Source organism: Oncorhynchus tshawytscha, linkage group LG08 (genome assembly GCF_018296145.1).
Source record: "Oncorhynchus tshawytscha isolate Ot180627B linkage group LG08, Otsh_v2.0, whole genome shotgun sequence".
NCBI lineage: Eukaryota > Metazoa > Chordata > Actinopteri > Salmoniformes > Salmonidae > Oncorhynchus > Oncorhynchus tshawytscha.
The window spans coordinates 49,478,775-49,489,892 of NC_056436.1; the positions used below are offsets into that span (position 1 = coordinate 49,478,775).

Consider the following 11,118-nt stretch of genomic DNA (forward strand, 5'->3'; position numbering starts at 1 on the left):
GGGAAGCTTGTGGGAGTCTACGTGAAACGTTTGACCCAAGTTAAACAATTTAAAGGCAATGCTACCAAATACTAATTGAGTGTATGTAAACTTCTGACCCACTGGGAATGTGATGAAAGAAATAAAAGCTGAAATATATCATTCTCTCTACTATTATTCTGACATTTCACATTCTTAAAATAAAGTGGTGATCCTAACTGACCTAAGACGGGGCATTTTTACTAGGATTAAATGTCAGGAATTGTGAAAAACTGAGTTTAAATGTATTTGGCTAAGGTGTATGTAAACTTCCGACTTCAACTGTATCTAGCTAGCTAATGTTGGCTAACTTACTGTAGTTTTGTTGTTTACACCTGGTTAGCATAACAGCTAAACTAAACTCAAAATCGATTAGACTTGACTTACCAGTGATGAAATGATCGTAGCAGACCCTTTACTGACAGCTGTCTGCGTCCATGTTGACGGGCGAAAAGGTTTCTTTGCTTTTCCGACAGGTCTTGAGTCTTATCTCATTGGTATCAACAATGGTGTTTCATGATTGTGGGTAATCTGTAAACATATTTTTTACTGTTGTCTTTCCTGCCTTGTTAGAGCAGCCAAATACACAACAGAAAATGACCATGGTGATGAATCAACTAGTTTTAGGCACTGTTACCCCTAAGCCATAAGACTCTTGAACACTTGGCTACCCAGACTATTTGCATTGTCACCACCCCACCCCCAATTTTTACGCTGCTGCTCTTCTCTGTTTATTGTCCATGCATAGTCACTTTACCTACATGTACATATTACCTTAATTACCTCGACTAACCGGTGCCCCCGCACATTGACTCTGTACCGGAACCCCCTGTATATAACCTCACTACTCTTATTTTATTGTTGCTCCTTAATTATTTGTTATATTTCTTAATTTTTTTTCTTAAACCTGCATTGTTGGTTAAGGGCTTGTAAGTAAGCATTTTATTGTGTTTACTTGATAGCTACCTCCACAAATAGCTAGCTAGAACAAAGTGTTAATAAGATTATTTTTTTTATCATTAGAAATATTTAAAAGCAATACAAATGCATCTACAGAGGGAGCTAAGTAAGCATTTCACTGTAAGGTGAACCTGTTGTATTAGGCGCATATGACAAATACAATTTGATTTGATCTGTTATCATGCATTTTGGGGTAGCCACTCGGCTGTTGTTGTCAGAAGAATTCATGCCAACATGGCCAGGGGGTGTTGTACGTCAACTGCATGCCCTCTATATTGAGTTGCACCCCCCTTTCCCCTCCGAATAGCCTCAATTCGTCGGGGAATGGACTCTACAAGTTGTTGAAAACGTTCCACAGGGACGCAGGCCCATGTTGACCCCAATGCTTCCCAACGTTGTGTCTAGTTGGCTGGATGTCTATTGGGTGGTGGACCATTCTTGATACACACGGGAAACTGTTGAGTGTGCAAAATCCAGGAGGGTTGTAGTTCTTGACACAAGCCGATGTGCCTGACTCCTACTACCATACCCCGTTCAAGGCACTTACATACATATTTTGTCTTGCCCATTCAACCTCTGAATGGCACACATACACAATCCATGTCTCAATTGTCTCAAGGCTGTCCCTTCATTTACACTGATTGAAGTAGATTTAACAGGTGATATCAATAAAGGATCATAGCTTTCACCTTGATTCACCTGGTCAGTCTATGTCATGGAAAGAGGAGATCCTAATGTTTTGTACACTCAGTGTGTGTGTTTCACACTATGTTGAGGTAGAAATCGGAGTATTATGCTTGTATGGATGTCAACCCCAACTCACATTCATGTAATCGTCACCAATCTACTGCATTACAGTTAAAAATGACTGTTACTACCACCACCGAATTCTGTATGCTAGCTATGCTAACCAGCTTATACGAACGGTAGATAGCATTTAGCAGGCACTTATTCTAAACCTGACAAGAGACAACTTTTAAATGTTCTGCGGTGAAAAGAGCTAAATATATCCAAATCGGACTTAAGGAACCACTTTGTGGCTGTTGCAATACATAAATCATGACGGCTTTGACGAATATCCATTTTGTAACATCAGATTTGTTGAATATGTGCCAATCTGGTCAATGGAACGGTCTGTGTTCCATTGACTCCATTATCACATCCATTGTTTCAGAGATCTTGTTATAATTTATCCTAAAAATCTTACAAATGTCAGGAAGAAAGAAATTCAAAAGTAAATTGCTAAGTGAATCCACTGAGAGCTTATCCTGAAATCAAATCAGACCTGTTCTACACTGACCATCCAAATGCTTGGCACACAGACCTCCACAAGGCTAACAATGAAAGGAAAATAGCTGAAAATTATGCTTTTAATGCAGTGATGCTTTTAATCATAATTTTACCTCGACAGGCTTTTATTTGAGAGAAACTGGTTTAATTGACCCTGGTCAATCAACCAACTGCTCTTCCCTCTGCCAGCCTTTCGCTGACTCGGGAGTTAACCCTTCAACTTCTAGTGAATCTTTGTTTTCATTTCAACAGTTTACTACCTGTGATGTGCTAGATGCCTTCACTGGGGCTGATATGCTAGATCCATATTTGCTGCAGTTCTTTGCCCCCCTGATTGCTGAATCATTAACCTGACAGTTATATCTGGTACTATCACCAAGGGTGGGAAGGCGGCCCATGTACTCCCCCTTCCCAAGGTGGTGACCCTTGTGACCTAAATCGTTATCTCCCTATTTCTAAACTTTCTTGCCGAGCTAAAATATTAGAAACCTTGATTCATTCTCAGCTAAGACCTTTCTTATCTTATTTATTCTAAATGTACATCATTCGGATTTTAGACCAGGTCACAGCACTATCTCTGTTGTGTCCCTAATTAGAAATGATGTGCTTAACTGTATGGATAAAAAGCAACATAGTGCTGCCCTGAACAAGGAACACACCAGGCAGGTCCGAGATACTGTTGTGAAGAAGTTTAAAGCCGGATTTGGATACAAAAAGATTTCCCAAGCTTTAAACATCCCAAGGAGCACTGTGCAAGCGATAATATTGAAATGGAAGGAGTATCAGACCACTGCAAATCTACCAAGACCTGGCCGTCCCTCTAAACTTTCAGCTCATACAAGGAGAAGACTGATCAGAGATGCAGCCAAGAGGCCCATGATCACTCTGGATGAACTGCAGAGATCTACAGCTGAGGTGGGAGACTCTGTCCATAGGACAACAATCAGTCATATATTGCACAAATCTGGCCTTTATGGAAGAGTGGCAAGAAGAAAGACATTTCTTAAAGATATCCATAAAAAGTGTTGTTTAAAGTTTGCCACAAGCCACCTGGGAGACACACCAAACATGTGGAAGAAGGTGCTCTGGTCAGATGAAACCAAAATTGAACTTTTTGGCAACAATGCAAAAACGTTATGTTTGGCGTAAAAGCAACACAGCTCATCACCCTGACCACACCATCCCCACTGTCAAACATGGTGGTGGCAGCATCATGGTTTGGGCCTGCTTTTCTTCAGCAGGGACAGGGAAGATGGTTAAAATTGATGGGAAGATGGATGGAGCCAAATACAGGACCATTCTGGAAGAAGACCTGATGGAGTCTGCAAAAGACCTGAGACTGGGACGGAGATTTGTCTTCCAACAAGACAATGATCCAAAACATAAAGCAAAATCTACAATGGAATGGTTCAAAAATAAACATATCCAGGTGTTAGAATGGCCAAGTCAAAGTCCAGACCTGAATCCAATCGAGAATCTGTGGAAAGAACTGAAAACTGCTGTTCACAAATGCTCTCCATCCAACCTCACTGAGCTCGAGCTGTTTTGCAAGGAGGAATGGGAAAAAATTTCAGTCTCTCGATGTGCAAAACTGATAGAGACATTCCCCAAGCGACTTACAGCTGTAATCGCAGCAAAAGGTGGCGCTACAAAGTATTAACTTAAGGGGGCTGAATAATTTTGCACGCCCAATTTTTCAGTTTTTGATTTGTTAAAAAAGTTTGAAATATCCAATAAATGTCGTTCCACTTCATGATTGCGTCCCACTTGTTGTTGATTCTTCACAAAAAAATACAGTTTTATATCTTTATGTTTGAAGCCTGAAATGTGGCAAAAGGTCGCAAAGTTCAAGGGGGCCGAATACTTTCGCAAGGCACTGTAATTACAATTCTTCCAGTCAGAGACTTTGTATTGACTGAAGCCAGTGCCAGTTAAATAAATGCACATCTCCCTGGCATCAGCTTCTTGACATCAAGGTTTAGAATAATAAAAAGGTGAACGAGAGACAATCAAACCTCATTTTAAACATCTAAATTTACCTATTAAATAAAGCATAAAACCCCACTATTTTTAAATGATTTATTAATCCTGAACACGTAACTTGTGATTTTACAGGCACTTTTCCAACATTAAAAGTTACATTAATAGGTAGAAGGGTCAGGGATGGATTTGATTTATGTTGGGATGCACAATATTGTAATAGTGTATAGAGACATTTTGTATTAGGCTAAGTATAGCTTCCTGGTCCATTCTTGTGTTTGCTTTGTGACCCCAGGAAAACAAGCCCTTTCCAATATTCATTTTCCGACAACTTTCTACATAAACAAAATAGTCCACTGTGTCAGATGCTTAAAATATAGGCCTAGTTCACAATACAAAGAGGGGGAAAAAATTACATTATCAAATCATGAAACGTTGGGAAACTAAACAACGAAAGATAATGTTTGTAAAAAATGGTCTCCAAAAGCTGAAAGTTCTGAAAGGAGAGAAACAAAATGATTCATTTCTCCTCTTTGCCCTTAGTTTTCCTGTACACCATTTCTCTGAAGCTGGAGAGGATTTTGCTCTCCCTCTTTCTCCTTTCCTCCTGGTTGAAAGATGCCAGAGCTCTCTTTTCATCAGCACTGTAGATCTGGTTTTCCTTTCTCAGACGCACAGCCTCCATACGACGATGTCTGGGGGTTACAATATTGCAATGAGCGTTACAAAGCCGTCAACCAAATGTGTGAAATACGATGAAACATTTGAAATGTCAAGAGGTGAACAGAAGAGTACTAATGTACCTGCTACCGCTCATCACAAAGCCAGACATCTCAAAGGTTGCGATTTCGTTGCTGGTCAACCCAATTTCACCTCTTCTTGGGATACGCTTGCCTGCTTTCACGTACTCTGCCATAGCGGCACCCTCACCCGGCAGCAGTGCATGACCAAAACTAGTGGGAAAAGGTATGTAAATCATTTGGCCATTCATTGATAATAAAAAATAAAAGAATAAAGCGGCATTTTAAAAGCTGAATATAGTGTGGTAATATCCTGACAAAATGTGGAAGCAAGTTGTATTTACCAAGCGACCGGCTAAAACGGGTCAAATTCTTGAATGTAAGAAAGATCCTTCTATGTAAAAAGAGATACTCACTCGAGAGGCTTGTCATCCTGGGACAGGTGAGTGAGTGGGGCCTCAGGGCCCACCATGTGTTCGTCGATGCAGGTCCTTTCCACCCACAGATCCCCGTTGGCATCCTCCTCCGACCCGTCGCTGCTGGAGTCGCTCGTTGACTGCTTGCGGTTCTTCTTCGCCTTCCTCTTCTTGGACTTCTTTGACCTGTGAGGAGAAGCCAAAACATGGTTGAGGAAAACACTGGTTGTGTATAGGTATGTCATGTATTTGTTATGGGCAGTTGACTACAGTCGTGGCCAAAAGTTGAGAATGACACAAATATTAATTTTCACAAAGTTTGCTGCTTCAGTATCTTTAGATATTTTTGTCAGATGTTACTATGGAATACTGAAGTATAATTACAAGCATTTCATTAAGTGTCAAAGGCTTTTATTGAGAATTACATGAAGTTGATGCAAAGAGTCAATATTGAGTCAATATTTGCAGTGTTGACCCTTCTTTTTCCAAGACCTCTGCAATCCACCCTGGCATTCTGTCAATTAACTTCTGGGCCACAGCCTGACTGATGGCAGCCCATTCTTGCATAATCAATGCTTGGAGTTTGTTAGAATTTGTGGGGTTTTGTTAATCCACCCGCCTCGAGGATTGACCACAAATTCTCAATGGGATTAAGGTCTGGGGAGTTTCCTGGCCATGGTCCCAAAATATTGATGTTTTGTTCCCCGAGCCACTTAGTTATCACTTTTGCCTTATGTCAAGGTGCTCCATCATGCTGGAAAAGGCATTGTTTCTCACCAAACTGTTCCTGGATGGTTGGGAGAAGTTGCTCTCGGAGGATATGTTGGTACGATTCTTTATTCATGGCTCTGTTCTTAGGCAAAAGTGTGAGTGAGCCCACTCCCTTGGCTGAGAAGCAAAGGATGCTTTACTGTTGGCATGACACAGGACTGATGGTAGCGCTCACCTTGTCTTCTCCGGACAAGCTTTTTTCCGGATGCCCCAAACAATCGGAAAGAGGATTCATCAGAGAAAATGACTTTACCCAGTCCTTAGCAGTCCAATCCATGTACATTTTGCAGAATGTCTGTACCTGATGTTTTTCCTGGAAAGATGTGGCTTCTTTTCTGCCCTTCTTGACACCAGGCCATCCTCCAAGAGTCTTCACCTCACTGTGCGTGCAGATGCACTCACACCTGCCTGCTGCCATTCCTGAGCAAGCTCTGTACTGGTGGTGCCCAGATCCCGCAGCTGAATCAACTTTAGGAGACGGTCCTGGCGCTTGCTGGACTTTAGGTGCCCTGAAGCCTTTTTCACAACATTTGAACTGCTCTCCTTGAAGTTCTTGATGATAGACTAAATGGTTGATTTAGGTACAATCTACTGGCAGCAATATCCTTGCCTGTGAAGCCCTTTTTGTGCAAAGCAATGATGACGGCATGTGTTTCCTTGCATGGTTGACAGAGGAAGAACAATGATTCCAAACACCACCTTCCTTTTGAAGCTTCCAGTCTGTTATTCAAACTCAATCAGCATGACAGAAGTGATCTCCAGCCTTGTCCTCGTCAACACTCACTCCTGTGTTAACGAGAGAATCACTGACATGATGTGAGCTGGTCCTTTTGTGGCAGGGCTGAAATGCAGTGGAAATGTTTTTTGGGGAAGTTAATTTGCATGGCAAAGAGGGACTTTGTAATTTATCTAATCACTCTTCATAACATTCTGGAGTATATGCAAATTGCCATCATACAAACTGAGGCAGCAGACTTTGTGAAAATTAATATTTGTGTCATTCTCAAAACTTTTGGCCACGACTGTAGAGGTAGAATGTAGATATGAGTGAACTTACTTTTTGCTCTTCTTCTTTTTCTTCTTTTTCACTTCCTCATCTGAAAGATAACTAAATTAGAGGGTGAAATAAACTTAGCTGGACAAGCAGCCTCTGCACTTGAATTTTTTTATTTTTAAGGTGAAACATTTCTCACCACCAGAGTCTGACTCTGACTCGCTGTCATTGGAGTGTTTCTTGTTCTTCTTCTTTTTGGATTTCTTCTTCTTCTTTTTCTTCTTCTTATCATCTATGAATTATAGTGCATCTGTCTTGATCTCTCGCCAATTCAAGGGTGTAATCAGAACATACATTTGACTTACTACATAATATAGTATGCCCAGGTTACACTTTGTTCTTAACTAGTCAATGCATGTCATTCAGTCAGATGTAGGCTAACTGAGAACAGACTTTTATAGAAGGATTATTATAAAAGCTAATTCGGCATACTCACCGGATGAGCTTGAATCTGAGCTGCTGTTTTTCACATCCTCTTCAACTGGGGTATGTTCATCAGAGCTTATTGAAAAAGGACACAAAATTATCTAAATGTAGATAATTTGGTAGTTGGTGTGTATAGCCCAACTCTTTGAACTCTTATACTTAATTAGTCAGATCAGATGCATAATTACTTACTCTGGTGCCATTACTCTTGGTGAATAGCCCCAGACTTCAGGTGATCCGAGTTCACCAATTCTCTCCCTCTCTTGTAGCCGCCTGGAATAAAATTCATAACATTAGAAATATACAATAAATACATTAAACCTTGTGACCAATTGACTGATGACCAATTGTAGTCCTAGGCAGAGGAAGAGGCGAACCGCAAAGTTTTTTCACCGCCCAAAGGTGTGTTTGGGGGGGGAAATCATGATCCCTAGTTCCTGGAGTGCCCTGAAAGGGTGAAGGAGATTGAGGTGGCAAACGTTTCAGCAGTCACCCAAATCTCGTAATGCGGAGGAGCTTAAAAGAATTGAGAAAACAAGTGATGCTAGTGAAGATATGGTAGTGGACGCAACACAGCCTATGGTAAATGTTTGCTGCCAGTCAAAAGATACCCTGTGTGTTAATTTTTTAAATAAAAAAGGCAGAATTTGTAGTGTTCATTGCCACAGTTATAAACTGTACAGCACAAGTCTCAAAGAAGTCTAAGAAACTGGACATTGTGGTTGCTGCAGAATTGTTTTGGGGATTTAAAACCCCACCCTCCCAGGTTCCCCTTGAGCCTGTGTAGGTATCGGATCTGTTAAAAAAATTTAACAGAAAAGTTTGATTTAGTTTATTGGTTGTTTTTGTTTCCCATGTTTTGGAATCCTGTTTCCTTCCCGCACAGAAGGTGGCGGGATGCACATTAAATTGTGTGATTGCCAATATACCACAGAAAAAAAATCTTGCCTCCTCCCATCATTGTTAGAGCGGTCGCTCCAATAGCTTAAGAATTACACTGTGCCCTGCAATTACATCTGCGACCCTGTGCATGTGACTAATAAACTCATCTAATCGAATATTTTATCAAAACAATAGACAATCTTTGTCCCAGGCTAGATGCACAAGTTCCAATAGCCTGGACTCCACTTCGTCCAGAGTTTACACACCTGAATCAAACGATCAAGACTGTGATTAGTTGAGTCAGGTGTATTGGCAGCTTGGGCTGGAACAAAAGCCAACAATCTGCGGCCCAGGAGGTCATCTCTGATTTGGCTCATTTTAAACAGGACTTCACAAACCCTTGAAACAATTTGCCGTTTGCCAACTAGTGTGGGTCAAGCGTTGCATTTGCACGGATCTAAACAGCGGAGGCCAGGTTGTAACTAATTAACTTGTGCGCGCTAACTCCATTTACCTACCTGGAGATGAAGGCGTCTTGTCTCTGGCGTTGAGCATCATCCCGTTCGTAGTAATCATTCCTGCCACCACCACCTCCGTATCTACCAGCGCCGCCACCGCGCTGATCGGACCAGCTGTGGTTACTGTACCTCTCTCGAGATCTAGAACGACTGCGGGGGTTTTCCGTACGAAACCTTTTGGCATTTCTCTCTCTCATTTCTCTTTCTCTCTCGGACATTCGGGGAGGTTTAAGGTCTTCTTCATATCTGGGGGCCTTGGGCATGGGCCCAAAGACGGGACTGGAGTCGCGAGATCGACTGCCGCTGCCAGATCGGCTCCGTCGTCGTCTCCTGGGGCCTCTCTGTTCTTGATCGGACAGAGGCATAGCTTTCGTCTTATGTCCACTAATACGAACAGCCTAAAGTCGATATGTAGGCGAAGAATAAACAAGACTAGCTACCTAATCTACTGTTTAGGCCACACAGCGTTGTTTCTGCGTGAGTTAAGAAACGGGAAATGATTTTGTCCGTGGGACTGTAAACAGGTCCCCCTTGAAACATGCAGCACAATGCTCTTTAGTTCCGCGTAGTTAGCAGACGCTCGAGCAAATGTTGCTGTCTTATAATCAATACAGCCCGGAATTCAAATGTTTTATCAAATAATGCCGTTGAACATATCTAGTTTTGAACTGAGGCAAGTGTGTAGATACCACACCAGATGCAACTGTTTTGACACAAATGTTACGACTCCTGTTGGCCATGCATGATCTAGCAGCAGGTTGTTTGTCCCGAATTTGGAGAGCGGCTGACATGGGACACACCCATAGTCCCAATAGAATTCGTTGTATGGGGTGTGCTCACGTAGCTTACAGTCGTTAGAAGGATAGTTGTCATAAGGGGGAAATATTACTGTTTGTAAAGCACCACTGATAAAGTTGTTTATACTGACTCTACACACCCACTCACATGCATGTTTTGATAATTGCGTTGTTTGCTTTACAAACCTCTCATACCGCGGTCGCAAGTCATATGAATTACAAAGCTGAGACAATAATACAAACACACCTTTGTTTTATCACAAAACCGGATATCAACATCATCAAATCACCTCTGCTTACTCTAATACAGTGACAACTAAAAGATACCAAAAACAATTTAGTCATACCCGTTGGGACCAGACAGCATCAGATAGATGGCCTACACATATAGTGACAGTGGGGCACTGTTTTGCTTGCTCGGATGCTTTCTCCGGTGAGACACATTCAGCCTTTTGCGAATTTAAGGAAAATTGTTTTGTATGACCAGACTGCTTACACTTATGTTGATTTTGTTCACCTACACCAGACGCGATCAGGTGTAGGTTTAAATATCAAAAACTCTGAACCATATATATTTATTTAGGACAGGTCAAAAAGCACTAAACATTTATGGCAATTTAGTTGGCTAGCTTGCTGTTGCTAGCTAATTTGTCCTGGGATACAAACATTGGGTTGATATTTTACCTTAAATGCACAATGTTGTCTACTCCGACAATTTATCCACAGATAAAGGGGTAAACCAAGTTAGTTTCCAGTAATCTCTCATCCTTCAGGCCTTATATGGTGGTTGGCAACCAACTTTGAGGTGCATTACCACTACCAACTGGCCTGGAGTGTTAACCTCAGTTCATCTTTCAATCACCCAAGTGGGTATATTCTCCTAAAAACCAATGAAGAGATGGGAGGCAGGGTTTGCAGCGCACCAAGCGTCACAAATAGAACTAAGTTCTATTTTAGCTCCTGGCTACGCAGACGCTCGTTGACATGCGTGGTCAGTGTGGGGTTGGATAATGTCAATGTGTACATTTATTTTACGACGCGAGCGTGTGGTCAGCATGTCTAAAATTAACATGGTTGGTTCAGAGATATTTCAACCTGCGTGTCCTGATCGCGTCTGGTGTGGGTGGACAAAAATCAACATAAGTGCGATGGCACGGACGCGGTCTGGCCAGCATGTTAGTGTATGCCTATAGTCTGAAACTTGGTGTGTATGCTTGTGCAAGTTAACAGATCACTAGATTGATAAGCATACATGTGCAGTGACTC

At 41.7% G+C, this 11,118-nt stretch overlaps 1 protein-coding gene across 1 annotated transcript; it reads right to left on the minus strand.

Annotated features, from left to right (window-relative positions):
• Window positions 1-4,333: 4,333 nt before the first annotated feature.
• Window positions 4,334-9,585, minus strand: LOC112256377 (NF-kappa-B-activating protein). The gene is made up of 8 exons (XM_024429588.2): window positions 9,056-9,585; window positions 7,848-7,928; window positions 7,666-7,730; window positions 7,369-7,461; window positions 7,233-7,272; window positions 5,405-5,590; window positions 5,052-5,201; window positions 4,334-4,943 (listed from the first exon to the last, which is right to left on the minus strand). The coding sequence occupies exons 1-8, from the start codon at window positions 9,418-9,420 to the stop codon at window positions 4,769-4,771; spliced, it is 1,155 nt and encodes a 384-aa protein (XP_024285356.1). The 5' UTR covers window positions 9,421-9,585; the 3' UTR covers window positions 4,334-4,768.
• Window positions 9,586-11,118: the final 1,533 nt, after the last annotated feature.

Excerpts from the sequence above, each read along its gene's own strand:
- LOC112256377 (XM_024429588.2), bottom strand. The coding sequence starts at position 9,420 with ATGCCTCTGTCCGATCAAGAACAGAGAGGCCCCAGGAGACGACGACGG. Across the intron at positions 7,273-7,368 it reads GTCAGAGTCAGACTCTGGTG|ATGAGGAAGTGAAAAAGAAG; the intron begins GTGAGAAATGTT and ends GTTATCTTTCAG. Across the intron at positions 5,591-7,232 it reads AAAAAGAAGAAGAGCAAAAA|GTCAAAGAAGTCCAAGAAGA; the intron begins GTAAGTTCACTC and ends TTCTCCTCACAG.